The sequence below is a fragment of the Rattus rattus genome, chromosome 6 (assembly GCF_011064425.1).
Source record: "Rattus rattus isolate New Zealand chromosome 6, Rrattus_CSIRO_v1, whole genome shotgun sequence".
In the NCBI taxonomy this organism is placed as follows: Eukaryota; Metazoa; Chordata; class Mammalia; order Rodentia; family Muridae; genus Rattus; species Rattus rattus.
This window is the reverse complement of record NC_046159.1, coordinates 134,860,193-134,878,605: the sequence shown is the minus strand read 5'-3', so window position 1 is coordinate 134,878,605 and position 18,413 is coordinate 134,860,193. Positions and strand designations below refer to the sequence as shown.

The 18,413-nt window shown below is 38.6% G+C and overlaps 1 protein-coding gene across 1 annotated transcript in view; it reads right to left on the bottom strand.

Annotated features, from left to right (window-relative positions):
- Positions 1-18,413, bottom strand: part of Calcr (calcitonin receptor) — an 83,318-nt gene that overhangs the window by 58,221 nt on the left and 6,684 nt on the right. Inside the window, exons 3-4 of the mRNA XM_032907277.1 lie at positions 17,211-17,640; positions 16,960-17,031 (exon numbers count right to left, since the gene is read on the bottom strand). Coding sequence (XP_032763168.1) covers positions 16,960-17,031; positions 17,211-17,640 — 502 coding nt within the window. The remainder of the gene's footprint in view (positions 1-16,959; positions 17,032-17,210; positions 17,641-18,413) is intronic.

Genomic DNA, 18,413 nt, shown 5'->3' with positions numbered 1-18,413 from the left:
GTGTGTGCATGCAAACGTGTTTGTGTCTGTGTGTGTGTGTGTGGGTGTGGGTGTGTCTACACAGAGTGTCATTTTAATGCAAACTCCCTGCTTTATGTATAGGAAATATTCTTTAAGCTGCAATCATCATTAGGATACAGTCATCACTTTATGTTTTGCTTAGGATGCTAAAGTCTCAATTTATTAAAAAATATAGTCCTTTACATTTCTCCTAGACAGCAATATTCATTTGTGATATCGTGGAAGGTATACTGCTTTAATAGTTGACTATTATTGTCCCCATTGGTTTCATATGCCACTATTGTCACACACTAAACCCCAGTGTATTGCTTAACCTTATTCTCTTTGATTAACTTCTCCTTTCTGCACCAGCACCCTGTAATTCTATCCCTCGGCTTCATGGCACATTGGTCTTCGTAAACAAAAAGTAGCCTGTTAAAACTTTTTTATTATATGTATTACTTCTTTTCTGTAAAGTGTTTGCCTGTTTGTTTTCCCCATCCTTGTAGCTTTCATGTGCTCATATGGACTTGTAATACATCACTTTCAGCACCTTTTAACAAGATAGCTAAAACAGTGGCCAACTTGAATAAACAACCCGAATCTTAGAATCTTTTTTGAGACCAAGAGTTTTCACATTACCCTCAAACATTTCAATTGTTAAACTAGTCACAGAGAGAATAAACAAAGCAGAAGGCACAGAAACTCTCACAACTACTGTCCTACCTCTAATGTTGGGAAGAAATAAGGTAATTCTTGCCTTTCATTTAAGCACTCTGTCAGTAGCATAGCTTCAAAGGCAGCCATATTGTTAGGTTGTAGTTTTTTTTCCCCACACCATGACTTGGAGGTGCTTATTTTGCTTATTTGTTTTTGTTATGCAAAAAACAGCATTTACACTGCTGTTTGTTTTAGAGAGAGACTATAACCATTTCTTAAAATTTTCATCTTCATGATCTAGGTGACTGCTCATATGATTCCTTCCATATTTCCTCAAAACTCAGGAAAGGTGTAGACAGTGAGGAGTTCTGTTTCATGTTATACTTCATAGTCTTTCAAATGTAACCTTTAAATTTTATTAATCAACTCTTAAGTACAGTGAAAACAACAAGTTCTTTTTTTCTTAATTCACCTACTTCTTCCAATATGAACTTAGACGTGTTGAAAAGAAGTCATGGAAATATGGGTAGGAAAGGGAATACTAGAAGCCCAGGTAATGAAAAAGCAATACAGCCAAGGCGGGCTTCCCTTAGGAGGGAGCACACAATATTGGGGTTTTGCTGAGCTTTTCGTTGTGCAGGGACATACAGGACCTGGAGATGGTGGCCAACTTGAATCCTCCAAAACCATTGGAAGGTAGGGAGGAATGAGGTAAAAAAAATGCTCCCGGGGGGGGGATTCTGAATATCACTGCTTAACCAAGGTTGTTGAGAGATGATCTGGGACATACCAGATACTAAAACTGTGATTACCAGCTCATCTTAGCCTACATCAGATGCTCTCGGATTGGAGCTCATATACTGGGGTTGGACAAACTCTTCAGGGGATTCTCTTCTGGACATAAGTTTTAGAAATGTAGCTTTTGTGCAAGGAGGAGAGGAGTGGGTTAGGATTATTTGGGAGGTCCAAATGTCAGCTGTGTATTAAAATCTTTGCTTCAGACACTAACTGCCTTGTCCAGAGGATAAAACGAAAGTGGGAATCACTTGCCAAAATTTGGTAAGACTGGCAGCAAATTATAACAGTAAAAGTTGGGCAAGTTACCATAAAATCTCTTACCAAGATTCCCAAGTAAATAATGTCCCAATGATTGACTTCCTTAAACGGATACTGAGGAGACAAATTTTCTATTCCCTCCCCCATCTGCCAGCCAAGTTAGGTTGATTGATTTTAGATTATCTATCAGGAAGATTCTTCCACAGTCTTTTGAGATATTTACTAAGGCCTTTGTCCTTCTGTGGCTCAGCAAAAGGATTTATATAAAAATCAAGATTATCTCCTGATTCAAATTCTTTCCATCATCTACAGTGGATCTGTAGTTCCAAAGATCGATGCCACACACTCTCTTCTATTTTACTTTTAATGATGGCGGGGAGATGTTGGCAAAGTACCCAGGCACTTGAGAAAACATTTTGAATACTTCTACTCACTACTTGTAATGGAACAAAGTTAATCTTTGAAAAAATATTTTGGCCTTTTAACATAAATACTTTGAAGCTGTTTTCATAAATTTGTCTAGAACGATCTCTCACTGGCTTGGTCATACTTCTTGCTGGTGGCTTGCTCTTGGATAATACTGACTTTCCCTTGCAGACTGAGTCTTGTCTTATCGCTGTCTGGTGGTTGACATCCCACGTGGCAATTTTATCTGATGCAACTTTGCACCCCAAATCAGAAGATATGAAAGGTAATTTCTAACTGTTAAGCTTTTATGTTCAAAGTACTAATTCTGGCAGCACAGGCTATATTCGATATGAACTTGCTCTAAATACATTAGAAGCAGCCATTTAAGTTCCAGATGCCTGATGAACTCTGAGTGAGAAATGGAATGCTACATTAAGAGATAAACAAGCCCTGTAGAGGAAAGGAAAAGGAATTGGTTTCCTTCCTCATTTGCTTCTTCTGAGGACTGAATTGCAGCCTACTTCTGCTTTCTCTTTAAAAAGGCAGAAACCGTTTTATTCTTTAGCATTATGGTGAAGACAAAGTGTTTGAGTAAGGAGTCAGTGTGTGCAATAATTTCTAATATTCTACCAACAAAGTTATACTGTAATCTAGACGTGCCAGGTCACTGTACAGGATAATTAAAAGACTTGGTATAGAAGAAGAGTAAGGGTCAATCCTTATCGCTATCACCTAAGTAGATGAATTGTTTCGGCTCACTTTGGAATCTGAGTTGTACTCTCACCCCAATTTTAGATGAGGACCAAAATAATAATAAAGAATATATAAGTTGTCAGAGGTATAATTCAGTGGCAGAGTACAATACTGATATATATTTGGCTATATATTTGCTGCCTACCAAAAAGAAAAATTGAGGGGGGGAGGAGGAGGAGAGAGAGAGAGAGAGAGAGAGAGAGAGAGAGAGAGAGAGAGAGAGAGAGAACCACCCCTGTGTGATTCTGAATGTTTGATAATTTTCCCTGTATTATATAAAATCTATGAAAGACTTCACTTCAAAATTTTTTTTTCTACAGAAATCTGTGCATAAGAAAAGCCAAGCACTACTGACACACAGTGTAAGCTTTTGTATATTCTAAAGAGGACGCCCTTGCTGCTGGAGTAACATTACACCATAGTAAGTGCCTATTAAATGAGAGGGTGGAGACACTCACTGCTTGGTGTGTGTGTGTGTGTGTGTGTGTGTGTGTGTGTGTGTGTGTGTGTGGTATTCAGCTGGAGTTCGGGTGTTTTGTATATGGAGAGGGTTATTCTATGAAAGTATATTAGACATGGATGGCAGCAGTCTTCTTCAAGTATATTCTGCTTCCCTTAAATGTCTTTAAAAACTAAAAGTGATACTCACTTTAAGCATAAAGCTCAAGTCTTGGGAAAACCTGAGAAATATATTTTTGATAACTTTCATTATATATGTATATATATGCACATATATATGTATGTGTGTATTGTTTTTTTCCAGAGGCCAGAATCTTATAGTTTATGAATCAATTTCATTTTCTTCCATTATCCCAAGTATGAGACAGAGGGCACAGGACTGACAAGTTTTCAATGAATGTTTTTAAAAATAATTATCAGCCGTGTTGAGCATCATTAGACTTAAATTGGGTATTATTGTTCCACTGAAGGAAGACTATGTTCCCAGAACAAAGCTCAGTCCTTTATAGAAAAATTCCTTAATAGTTAGGGGAACTCTTGCCATTGTCTTTGAGCTTCTGATTTTGCTACTAGAGAGTGAAACTCCGCCATGGGTTTGTAGACCATATTTGAGGACAACTCTTTTCGATTAAAAGCCACATGAGACCCTGAAAAGCCACAAACTCAGCACCAGGCAAATATGATTAAATATGTAAGCTCTATGTTCAGGAGGAGTGCAGGATAGTGACTCAGACCATAGTGTGGTGTTCAATTCTGCCTCTGCCTCTAGTTATAGGACCTTTATACGCTTCAACACCTCCTGAAGTTCACTGGGAATGATAAAAACATCTGTGACAACTGTGTGAAGTAATTGGGAGGAATTCTTTCAAGAACTGTCACAGTGAGCCTTTGTGTCACTTAAAATGATTGCGCTGGCATGTTGCTGATTATTAGAATTAGCATCTTAATTCTAACTTCTTCTTACTGACTTCTTTGGCTTCTCTGGTTTTATCACTTTCCTTATCACAGTGAACTGGAGGTAAAGACATCTCACTCTCAGGCTATTTATTGTACAATCTAAATGAGATACTGTGTGTGCGTATTCTGCTTGGCAAATATACACCTGAGACTCAGTGCTGGTCTACTTTGTCTGGTTCGGAACTCTGCTTGGACATATCGTGAGAGAAAAGAGAAATAAAACTAATAAATACATTAATATAAAAAATAAATCCCAGCTTCTCCCCCATGTAGGTTTGCACTTCCAGGTGTTTGTCCAGTCTCCCCAACGTGTCTTTGTCTCCCACATCTCTTCCCTGCCCGTCACCACCGTGGATAGGTCTGAAACCACACCTTTTTCATATTAAGATTATATCTTGCAAGCTAGAAGTTTCTGGACAGAGGTGTAGTAAGATAGAAAGGCAAACTCCCCTGTTATTATTGTGATCTTGACTTTTTAATAATGACCTAATAATCTTCAGATTCCTGAGGAAGCTGGATAATCTGATGTAAAGCAAGCTTTATCTCAATGGCTTTTCTCTTACTGTTCTAAAATTCATCTGTGCCACTAGGAAAACAAAGTGTTAGATTAAACATACTTTACGTGAGAACGGAAGACAAGTGTAAGACAAGCAAATAGAAGAGGTGAAGTTAGTGTAAATGCAGATAAAGCAAATAAGCAAAACCAGAAATAATTAATAAAAGCCACTTACAGAAGACTGAGTAGCCCGAATGTGCTTGAAGGACTTACACACAGTTTCCTTGGGGTTTCAGAATGGACAGTCCCACTCCTGCTGGCCCCTCACCCCTGTTTGCCCAAGTACACAGAGTACCAAGGTAGTCATCAGATAGGGAAATGAGACTGTCCAGGGAGCATGGAAATGAGCTGTCATGTTCCAAAATAGAGCTGGAAAGTTTATCATCTCTGAGTGAATAGGAAAATTGACCATTTTTAGACTAATTAAAATTCAATGTGTTTTTATTTGCCATTTTGGGCCCATACATTTTTTTTCCCTTCCACACCATTAAAACCACAGATACCATGGGTTTCTGACCAGCTTTCATGGAAATAGGCAAAAATGTAGTTTCTGAGATTCTTTTTAAGGTCCAGTTAAGAGTTGTGTTTAGTATTCTTTACGGAAATTTTGAAATAATAAATCAACTTGTTTGCAGTTGATCTTGATTTTTTTTTTCATGAATGAAATTGTCAACTTGGAAAAGCACAATTTCTCCTTCTGGTAAAGCATGGTGCACAGTGGAATATTAAATGCCTGGGTATGAGAAAAATATTTACAATATGGAAAACCTTTATTATTTGTATATATTTTCTAAGACAGAAATCCATGGATCTGCTGCTTCAAAACAGGCAAAAATGCCAAAGTGAAAGATATTTTACACTAAGATAATAGAGTTTGACTGTCAGAAATTTAATAGTAAGTACACGTCTCTCTTCTGATTTACTTACATTCTGGACCTCCGTGGAGTCATTTTCGGATCCGCTGTTCAGAAGCCGTGCTCCCTCGGTTTCCTCTTGTGTGGAATGGCACTTACCTTAGGTGGACGCTGCAAATATGAAATGCATTAGAAATCAATGGAAAGCACACAGCACTAGTGGCTGGCAGTAAATTCTGTGTAAGAGGTAGATATATTTTTCATGATTATTTTTAATAAACACATCCACTTTGTATACACGGTTTCTTACGAGTCCTTACTTCTAAAGTCTTTCTTGAGTTTCGAGACCCTGTCACTTACAGGTTAGTTATAATGGCGTAACGCCTTCTTTCATTAGTTTTTTACACCGAATATTAAGGCTTTCATATCTTCAGACACAGTATAAAGATTAAAATTTTGGAATTAACATTCAAAACTATCGCACAAAGAAAATGTCATTATTGCTGACGATATTTTTTTTTTTTCCTGAAGTGAGTTAAGCGCAGTTTACCCCTATGCAGAAAACAAGATTGGTGGGTACGGAGAAACGAAGTAGTAGATCTGAGCTTGGAGGAGTATCAAAAGAGACTGAGAGAGAGACTCTGGGGCGGCTCAAGCAAAGGGGCTTCTTCTTAAGAAGGTAAGCATGTGGCCCACATGACATTACAGTGTGCGTTTTACGTACTGGGCGTAACAGTAAGACTAGGTGGAACAACCAAGACAGGCCGCTCCTGTTCCCGTGTTTCATTCTCTTCTCATCCGTGAGAACAGTGGTACATGAGGCTCTCTGCAGATGCCCATGCCTCTCAGTGACCTTGCCTGCTTTTCCCAGAGAGCACTGGGCATGGAGTCAGAAGGATGGCATTGCCTGGCAGAAGGTGGTAACTTTCTGATGGGGGGCTGGGGAGACCAAGACATGCCCGCCGTGGTTTCCTTCTTAATGAAAGTATTGGGTTCTATCTTAATAAAGGTAAATATTAATTACCAGGAAAAAACATATGGCATCACCTTAAAGGCAGAAGTGCTGTTTTAACAAATTAAAATGCAGCTCAAGGAGATCATAACGTTCAAATTGGACACCAAGCTGCTGCTCCTGAAATGTGCCTAGATATTAATATTTCAGTAGCTAAAAAAGAAAAGCCAAGTTTCTCCCTGACCTTCTATTCACTAAGATAACATTTCCAATTTGTAAGAATATATATTTTCCTCATGGGATACAATAAAATTATTTTCATTTTCAATGGGAAAAGAAGCAACCTAGTAAATTCTTATTTTTTCCTGAATTGGCCCCCGAGCTATGATCGTTTGCTTCGTTGGGGTTTTGCCTTAATGCCATCTTCGCAGTCTATGTGATGTTAGGATTGAAAAACTGTTCTAATATTGTCCTGACCTTTTAGCCTTGCATTACTGTGTGCTGTGTGCCAAAGAACTTCTTCGAATCTTGGACTACAGAGAGTCCATCCAATGCCCATAAACATCAATATTTTCTGCCAGACACCCTTATACTCGCCTAGAATTCTACCTGTCCCGCACAAGGATAGAAAATCATAACACTGAAGGTTGGGTTAATTAATATATGAGTTGAGGCAGTTTAAAATTAAATTTGGCAGCAATAACATTTGTCTTTCCTTTACCTTTGTTGTTTGAGATGACTTAATATAAAAGCACTCTAGGGAGAAAAATTTCCTTAAATAGCCAAGTTTTTCTTTAGGAATCACTATTTTTTATTATTAAATGGATATTTTCCCCATTCTATTTGTAGGATAACCACTAATTATTTTTGAGCTCCAGGGAAGGATAAACAGAACTTTTATGTTTTATGGCCATCAAATTGCTGCACATTAATAATTAATAAATTTATTTGATGACTCTTTAAAGGAGGAGTTGGTCAAATAATAAAAACATAAAATTCTAAATTAATATTAGGTTTCACATTTGGTTGTGAAGAAATGTCTGCCTATATATTTAGGCATCTAGAACATTCCATTGGGTGGGGCTTGTGCTAGTCCAAGCCGTTCCAAAAGGTTGGAATTTGGGGATAAGTGCAATCATAGCTCCTGTAGGCCTAACGGGTGGAATGCAGGCTAAAAGTCTGCAGGGAGACCAGTTGTCTTTCATGCCTGTGGAGAGGGGCTCCTTACCTCATTTGTTACAGAGACTTGACCATCCATGATGATTAATATTCTAATTATAGGATTTTTTTTTCAAAAAGGTCTTCAAGTCACCATCAAATGCCATTAATTGGAGCAGCAGAGAGAAGGAGATTAATCAATCTTTGGTTTGAATTGTTGCTCTGTCACATTCGGAGAGCCATACATTTTCTCACGTTTCTAATCCTGCTTTCTCATCAATGGATTGGGTTTGATAGTACCTTATAAGGACACAGGATACTATCATAGCATCCTGAGAAGTGACCGAATAGTGCAGTATGCAGCACACAGTAGGCCCCATGGAATTGTCACTCCTTTTTTTTTTTTTTTTTTTTTTTTCTATTTTGTTGTATATCCCACATAAGGAGGCCCTCAGTTATTATAGAAGATAGATTTTTTGTTTAGTGTGAGTCACTTCTGGTTCTGTTCTCTACTGGGAAAATAAGATATTCTTGTTTCCACCTTGCACATGAAAATATAAATAACACTCGAGTAGCTTTGTCCTCAAGCAAGTAGGAAAAGTGGCAATGTCTGTAAGGATCCACAATTAAAACTGGACATATGCAATTTACACACAGTTTCCTTAAGTAAAGTAGGGCAGTGCTTGATCATAATCCAAAGCACACCCTCCTGTCATACTTTACTACTTTTTTTTTTTTTTTTTTTTTCTTTTTTTCGGAGCTGGGGACCGAACCCAGGGCCTTGTGCTTGCTAGGCAAGCGCTCTACCACTGAGCCAAATCCCAATCATAGGAGGACTGCATGTAATAACTGCTGTAATGTAAATGCTGTTTAAGAATTGTTTGACTTTTTTTATTTCATTGTTTTACTTTTTAATTAGCGATGCATGCATGTGGAGTTCAGGTGCCTGTGGAGGCCACTGAATCCAGGCCCCTGGCTGGGGCTGGAGCTGCAGTCACCTGTGAGCCATCTGACATGTGTGCTGGGAATTGAACTCCATCCTCTGCAAGAGCATTCTGTGCTCTTAACTGTTAAGCCATCTCTCCAGCTACTATAGATGCTATTTAAATATTTGCTTGGCTTTCCTTGTTTAGGGAATAGTAGCTATAGAGAAAAAAAAAAAACAGTGTGCCCACATTTTTAGTATGGGTGGCTAAATCCACGGCTGCAACTCCAGAGACAATGGGCGGACACTTTGTGCTTTAGAGGGGTGGGAAACAGTTCTGCATGTTACGCTGGAGTGATGGGTTCAGAGCCTCGAGTGATGTTTTCAATGTTCACAGAAGAAAACATGATTTGCCCCATAGGTTGACATGGACTCCAGCCTGAAGCAGGAGAATGGGTATAATAAGCTTCAAAATGAAAAGGGATTATTGATTTGGAGGAAATATTACAGAAAAAATATGTCTAAGTTTCGAGACAACGGCAAGCTGATAACTTTCAAAGAAAACTTCAGGCTTCGCTGTGACAAAAATCAATTCAGGAAAAAAAAGTCAGCATCTTTATGGTTAAATGTAAGTAAGTTTTAACTCATCCCCATATGAGCACAGAAAGCTGTCTGGATTTGCTGAGAAGATTGGAAAACAGATGACTGTCATTTGTAACCCCGAACAGAAAGAAGAGAAGTTAACGCACATTCATAGCAAAAGGGAAAACATCATGAAGACAGCTAGAAAATATTTCATCTTACCCGAAGATTGACACATTTCACCTGGAAACTTTTGTGCGACTTTAAAGGACACAACCGTCCTGAGAACGGTTTGTATATGTTGAAATACTAGAATCCGTAGAGGCCCTGTAAAGTTTGTAAATTGGGCTTTTGTTGGCCTTTTCCACAGAGAGAATATGTTACATAAAAGTAAATATACATGTGTTATATGTGTGAGCACACACACATACACACACACCCATGCACACACACACACACACACACACACACACACACACACTCATGCACACTCCCATGCACAAGGCCTGTTTGAGAATCATAAGTTTGGTAAAACTTTGGTAAGTTTTCGGTGGCCTGAAAACTTGATGGAGCAACCCAGGCGTCTGCGGTTTCCCAAATCACCGTATTGTTCCTTTGCCTGGAAGGTTATTTTTGTGTTGCTTGTCGGTTTTTGTTTGTTTCTTCATTTGTTTATTAGTTTCCTACCTGTAGCATAACTCCATGTCTCCCGTGTTTAGTCGGCTTTTTATAAACTGTCATTTTAGTGGCAACTCATGTCCTCTTTAAAAGGATCACCTCCGTAGAAACCATTCCTGCGTGCCACTTCGGACCACCAAGGAAATGTAATTATCATAATACTCTTCGACCAAATAATAAGTAAATATTTACTGAGTATTAAAACATAAGTGATGGTATCAGGGTGGGAAATTTTGTTTTACGGGGGAATAATTAACATTCTTTGAGGGATGGACATAGGTTAGATCTGAAATGCGAGATTCTGAAACCCCACACAATAAAGGACTGCTCCTGGGATAAGGACTGCTGGGAGAAACATAAGCCAAAGCAGAGCAGCCTAGCAACTGAACCATTATATAAGTGGATGGATGGACGGACAGACAGACAGACACACACACACACGCACACACACACACATACACACACTCACACACACACACACACACACACACACACACACACACACACACACACACACCCCAGAGCAGTTTTGAGGCAATAAAATGTGAACTGAGGGTGACAAGCAAAGGCATAAAGTTGAAAGCGAAGGATGGACTCTAACTCTGGGGTCAGTTTTTCTAGTATTAACTGCAGTTCCTGAGCTGGACTTAAGGAGCTGCTGAGATTTTCTCCACACCATTGAGGGGGAAAAATTTTTAAATGGGGTTTTTAATCACGAAGTGTCTTAGATGGTATTCTTAAAAGAGGGCTACATTCTTAGACAATAACTGAATAACTTTGAACAGAGAATGACAAGACCAGAGCTTGAAAATAACTCTGTCTGTGTTGTAAATTCAAGACACAGGGAATGCAATGCTGCTGAATATTGGGAGAGTATTTAAATATTTTGATAATGGTAATAAAAGGGGTGGCTGAAGAGCTGCTGAAAAAGCTTAGCATCTGTCAGAAACTGGAAGTACCCCAATATTTGATAATTTGAGGGAAAAGAATACACTGCCAAAGAGAAATGTTAGTGCAGCAATACAGTTAAATATTGATTAGAGAAACATTGATTGCATTGCACTGAACCAGGTACTTTATTTTTTGAGAACTAGCTCATCATGGTTAAAGAATCCAAACTACTTTTTATATACAGGACACTAATGGGCATGCTTTCTTTTAATAGAAACTTACAGTAGAAAAGAGCAAAGTGTCCACAGGTGCCTACAGGTGTCGGCAGCTGAGTGGAGCTACAGGCTCCATTGAGGGAGAACAGTGGGTTCCCAGATGTATTCTGCAAGCCAGCTCAGTGTCAGGGACTTTTTACTGGGTTCTTCGATGAGCATTTTCTCTTCTAAAGATTTTTTTTTCAGGAATAAAAGTAAAACCACATTCTAAATACACACACAAACACACACACACAAACACACACACACACACCCACACACACACACACACATTCGTGCACACCTGCACACCTCACACATTACTCTTGAGAAGCTGACTTGAGAAAATTGCAGTTTACAGTATTAATGAACCAATAGCAATGGGACTTTCTACAAATGCTCCAACCCCATGATTTACTTGAAATACAAAGTTTCAATCTCTGTGGCCTCACCATGGGTCTACTTTCTAACCTTCCACATGAAAGACAGAAGCACATGCTTTTCTGTGATCAAATCTAAAACAAGGTAGGACCACTGTAACAATACAAAATGTTACCATTTGCTTTTTCACCAGTTAGAATTTAGGAAAATCACACCAGCATTGAAAGATACGTAGCTGTCATATACCAAACCATGATTTTAATTATACTCAAGCAGGAAAAATGCCAGTGTTTGCCTGAAATAATCATTGATTTATTTAGGCATATTTCCTATGAGATGTAACATCTTGAGGACAAGGACATGACTTTTTTTTTGGTACTGTCAAACTTAATCAATTGTTGGCGTTTAATAAATAATCAAAATGTTTATGAATAAGTGGCATTTTAAAATAGACATTTAAAACAATTACATAGAACCTACTATGCACAAAGTAAACACCCAAATGCTTTAAAAATACTAATCCTCTTAATCCACATTAAATAAGATCTTTTAACTGGATTTAGCCTTTATAGCCCAGAAAGGTTGAATTACTTGCCTGATTTATGCAGTCAAACAGTGATGAAGCCAGTGTCCTCCCTGAGCACAGCTATGTCAGAATCTTTGCTCTTACCTTATACCACTTTCAAATGGACGCTGTCTTTAAAAATTTAAGAATATAAATATTCACTTAATAGGTGTTTTATGACACAGTTAAACTCAGAGTAAGAAGGTAGGGGCTTGAGTACATCTTTATTTTTCTCATGTATAAAATCAGGGCAGTAGATTTTACCTCCAAAACTTATTATGAATTTTACAAAACTAATTTGTATGAAAATATTAGAACACACTTGGCACCCAGAATATGTTACTTGGTATGCCAAGGAGAAAGGCTCTAAATTATCATTTTCCCCTTTCAAAATACACATTTTCACATTGTATATCATTATTGGTCTTAGGAGAAGGGAATAAAATTCTTTGCTTCCTAAAGCATTTTTAAACATTCCCTGGAGCTAGAGTTTATGTAGTAAGACCAGATAGCTTCTTTTCTAGCGAAAATGTTGGAATCTGTTATGATTTAACCATCTAACATAAAGAACAAAATCTTTCTTCTAGTTAGAAAATCAACTTATATGCATCACATACATGGGAAAAAAAGAGTAGAATGGCAATACAACAAATGACATTTATTTTCATCAAGATTCTTCAACATTAATGGGTTAAAAAAAATCCAAAGATCAGACCAAAAATTCAATAAGTAGCATTTATGTTCCCTAAGACCTTTCTACATGAATGGGGTTTATCAAATCACAGAAAATTGTTTCAGCTGATTCTTATCAGTCATGGTTGCAAGATATAATTACCTAAAAATTTTCATCAATATTCAGACCTCTTCCCAAGATATTGTGATTTAATTAGGTTGGGTAGGGTCTGTTATACTTTTTTCTTTTCTTTTTTTTTCTTTTTCTTTTTCACTAAAGAAAAATTCTCTCAGATTCTAATTTGTGGCTAAAGTTGAGAACATCAGTTCATATATCAGTAAAGTATCACTGGCCCCTAATTGTCACCTCAACTTTACTTTAATAAACACCAACAAAATATATTATTTTCACTCAAATCACCAATGAAAGACTGTGTGTATGAGGTTTCATAAAGATTCATGAAGAACAGAGATGCTGGGCATGAGCATACTACTTTTTAGGTTCGTTTCTTTCAATTGCTTGAAACAAAAAGCGTCTTTATTTACCCAAAATCTTCTAAAATTATGATTAGTTGGAAAATAGACGCCACGTGTAATATAAATTAAATTTAAATATAAATATAATTAGACAATACAATAGATTTAGTTGTATGTCCTTTGGATCAATTATAGTGAATAAATTCTTCATTATATACAGATCACAGTATTCAATGTGTTGGTGTGGTCAATAGGCAACACACATTTTTACAATATGACAAATACTAGTCTTAAAGGGTTTAATTATTAAAATTAACTCTAGGTTAGAATCATTGTTGAACCAAAACAAATTCCAGCCGAGGGTTGTTTGGGGTTGCTACAAACAGAATAGAAGTGAACATTGACAAAATGGAGGGCTTTGCAAACCCAGCCCTATCAGTTTCTCTCATAACAAAAGCATATGAAACCAGCAATTCCCAATTGTTAAAGCTGAATATTTAAATACCAAAAGTATATGCGGCCAATAATAAGCAATTACAAATTTTACTTAATAGACATAACATTAAAAGCATTCTCACTTTGTCCTTAAAAGCAAGTCAGCCAGCTTGACTATATAAAATATTTATTTTCTGTCATCATTTCAGACAGTGAAACTTGGAGACTCAGATATTTAGTATTAGTTTCAAGGCTTACATGGTAAACCTATAGTTTATTTAAACATTTTCTTTCTCTCGGTTGCCCAATGATTTCAACAAATATCCTGGAATAAATGGGCTTGCTCAGAGTCACTTAAATCACAAAGGTGTTCGATGACACCTAAGGATCATGCTTTCTTTTTTTGATTTACAATATATTATAGATAAATAGTATACAATACAGTATTAGATTAAAGGTTTCATAATGAACATTTTTTCTCTCAGTTGCCCATCAATTTCAATAAATATTCTTGACTAGATCGGCTTGCTCAGAGTCTCTTAAACCACAAAGGTGTTTAGTGACACCTAAGGATCATGTTTGCTTTTTCCGATTTACAATATGCTATAGATTAAATAGTATATAATATACTATTACATTAAAATTATCATAAAAATAAATTTTTCTCAGTTGCCCAACAATTTCAACACATATCCTTGAATAGACGGCCTTGCTCAGAGTCTTATATTTTTGGTTGTGAGCCTAGCCTTTAACGGCTGAGCCGTCTCTCCAGCCCCAGAGTCTTAAACCACACAAGTGTTCAATGACACCTAAGGATCACGCTTCCTTTACCTCACTTGCAATGCACTGTAGATTAAATAATATACAATGAACTATTAAAGATATTGTCGACTAAAGAATTTTTTTTCTCTCAGTTGCCCATCAATTTCAATAAATATTCTTGAATAGATCGGCTTGTTCACAGTCTCTTAAACCACAAAGGTGTTTAGTGACACCTAAGGATCATGTTTGCTGTTTCCGATTTACAATATGCTATAGATTAAATAGTATACAATATACTATTACATTAAAATTACCATAAAAATAATTTTTTTCTCTCAGTTGCCCATCAATTTCAATAAATATTCTTGACTAGATCGGCTTGTTCACAGTCTCTTAAACCACAAAGGTGTTTAGTGACACCTAAGGATCATGTTTGCTGTTTCCGATTTACAATATGCTATAGATTAAATAGTATACAATATACTATTACATTAAAATTACCATAAAAATAATTTTTTCTCTCAGTTGCCCAACAATTTCAACAAATATCCTTGAATAGACGGGCTTGCTCAGAGTCTTATATTTTTGGTTGGGAGCCTAGCCTTTAACGGCTGAGCCATCTCTCCAGCCCCAGAGTCTTAAACCACAAAAGTGTTCAATGACACCTAAGGATCACGCTTCCTTTTCCTCACTTGCAATGCACTGTAGATTAAATAATATACAGTGAACTCTTAAAGATATCATCGACTAAAGAATTTTTTTTCTCTCAGTTGCCCATCAATTTCAATAAATATTCTTGAATAGATCGGCTTGCTCAGAGTCTCTTAAACCACAAAGGTGTTTAGTGACACCTAAGGATCATGTTTGCTGTTTCCGATTTACAATATGCTATAGATTAAATAGTATACAATATACTATTACATTAAAATTACCATAAAAATAATTTTTTCTCTCAGTTGCCCAACAATTTCAACAAATATCCTTGAATAGACGGGCTTGCTCAGAGTCTTATATTTTTGGTTGGGTGCCTAGCCTTTAACGGCTGAGCCGTCTCTCCAGCCCCAGAGTCTTAAACCACACAAGTGTTCAATGACACCTAAGGATCACGCTTCCTTTACCTCACTTGCAATGCACTGTAGATTAAATAATATACAATGTACTATTAAAGATATCATCGACTAAAGAATTTTTTTTTCTCTCAGTTGCCCAACCATTTCAACAAAAATCTTTGAATAGATCGGCTTGCTCAGAGTCTCTTAAATCACACAGGTGTTCAATGACACCTAAGGATCATGCTTCTTTTTCTAACTTATATTATAGATTAAATAATATATAATGTATTAATTATATTAGATTAAAAAGTATCATAAAAACATTTTTCTCCCATCAATTTCAACAAATCGCCTTGAATAGATCGGCTTGCTCAGTTTCTCAAACCAAAGGTGTTCGTTCAATGACACCTAAGGATCATGCTTCCTTTTTCCAATTAGAATATACTATAGATTAAATAGTATATAATAACTATCAGATTAAAGGTATCATAAAGAACATTTTTTCTCTCTCAGCTGCCCATCAATTTCACCAAATATCCTTGAATAGATGGGCTTGTTCACAGTCTCTTACACCAAAGGTGTTCAATGACACCTAAGGATCATGCTTCCTTTTTCTGATTTACAATATAGTATTAGAGTAAATGTATCATAAAGAACTCTTGGGTAGATTCCAGATCAAAGCTGGCAGAATAGTTGGCAAATATAATTGCACTTTTGATTTTTGACTTCGGATTTCCTTGGACCTCAGGAAAACCGACTACTTGAAAAGAGGAATTAATTAGTTGAAATGGTTCTTGATGTCTTTCACCCCGGCTTGGAAAGAGCATCACGAAAAAGAAAGCTCTTTTGGAAACTATGCACACAACAGATTTTTCCTAATAGGTGTGAAGAATGGCTGCTATGCATAAATGATTGTTGGAAAATAATTCTTTGTCGAACATGACCAAACAAGCAACACCATTCACTACTGTACTCATTTCCAAGACCGAGCACAAAACTGCCTGGACGCCGATATTCTCTAAACATCTCTGAGGAAAAGCCACAACTCTAAACCTAGAAATTGCTATACCCAACAGTACAGAAGGCCAAAACTTCTGAGAGAAAATTCATATGAATAATAACACGAAACTTCCACAGAACCAGAGAGCTCAACACAGAATTATAAGCTATCACACCTTCCAAAGACACTTATTTTTTTTTTTAAATCATGGTAAAGTGAAGCAACAGAGACTAAGCAGACCCTACAAGAAAACCTCTAAACATCACAGTTAAACTACAACTTTACAATAAAAACAAGACCCACAAAGTATCACTCTCACTACCACCTTTAGCTATTCCTGGGACCCAACAATCTTTAAATTCCAATCACCCCTCCAAAGAAAGAAAAAAGGGGGAAAAACCCCTCTTCTTACCAGGAATTCTCTAGCTGGATGTCTCAGGAACTCAGACTTCACTGGGCAGGGGGTGCCAACCTCAGAGTGAGGTGCAGAAGCACCTCTCCAACCAAGCTGCAGTCCGTCCAGGGGCTTGGACCACTGGCTCTCCTAGTTTAATGTAAGAGCAAACTGAATTAGTCTTGAGCACTCCTTCTTGCCCACCTTCCAATTTCCAGACCCTTTAAGGTTCCCTTATGGGATAGGTTTAAAGCCCAAGATTGCAACTAGGCTCCAGGCAAGAGTCCTTTCCCGGTTGCTCTCCTCTCCCCAAAGCGCGGGAGGCTCACCTTAGCAGAGCCTGCCTCTGCTCGCCCAAAGATGAAGCTGTGCGCAAACTTCTCCGACTTAAGTCCTTTTCGGGGTGCGCGTCACTCGCTCCCTCCTCCCTACGCGCGGCGGGAGAGTGGGGGCGGACGATCGTAGAGCCGGCCCCGCCCGGACCCTCCCTACGCGTCAGCCCCTCCAGCCCGCGGAGGGGAGGGGCTAGCAGCCGCTCTGTGCTCCTCCGGACCCCAAGCCCTGGCGGGAGAGGGTCTGCACTGGCTGCCGCTGCTCCACACCCCAAGAGTGCCCACACCCCAGCGCTCGGAGCCCCAGGAAGCAGGAGAGGGACCCCAGTTAGACCTTGAGTAGGGAGGGAGTTGGGGGGTCGACAGATTGGGCTCAGTGATCGTAACCCGTCCCTGGAGGCAGCTTTCTGAGAGTCCAACCCCTTCCCTGGAGGATGCAAATTCCATAGGGAGGTGAGTTTCCCAAAGAACCCTACCCCAGAGAGAGTGGTACCCTTGCTCCAAGAGTGGTCCACTCAGGGGACCACACCAGGGACCCGACGGAGAGTGGAATCTGTAGTGGGGCGCGGCAATAAAATTAGGGTGGGAGCGTGAGAAAACAGCTGACCAAGACCTGGAGTGCTGAGTAAGGAGCCCGGAGGCAGAGGGTAAGAAAAGACCAGAGGGTCCAGCAAGCCCTGGACCCCTCTGGATTTGGGCAGGTGCAACCTATGGTGCAGGTTGGATTTGGGGGGACATTGCCGTCCACAAAAGAGGTCGTTGCTGGTTTACTATCTTAGGGTGAGTGACAGAAGTGAGCTAGAAAAGAGTAGTCCCGGGGGCGCCTGACTTGGTGCTGAGGACAATTCCCTTCTCCTCCTGAAAGCCCTCAGGAGCCTGGGACAATATGATTCCAGGCAGGGCGCACCCGGACTGGCAGGCGCACCCTGGGAGGCAGGCAAGTTGCTTCCAAGGACGGGCTGCCCTCCACCTCCTGTCTGGAGCTGGGTGCAGCCAGGCATTAGAGGGCACGTTTTCCCCCCTGACCATTCAAGCAAAAGCCTGGAAAAGCAGTTACCTGTGTGTCTCGGGACTGCAAGGTGGCTGTAGCCGTCGAGGTTACTAACACATAAGCAGAAGAAATAGTAATAATAGGATGGGGAAGAAGCAGACAGCAAGACAAAATACTTTTCTAGGCACTCAGAGGTTAAGAGTTTGGGT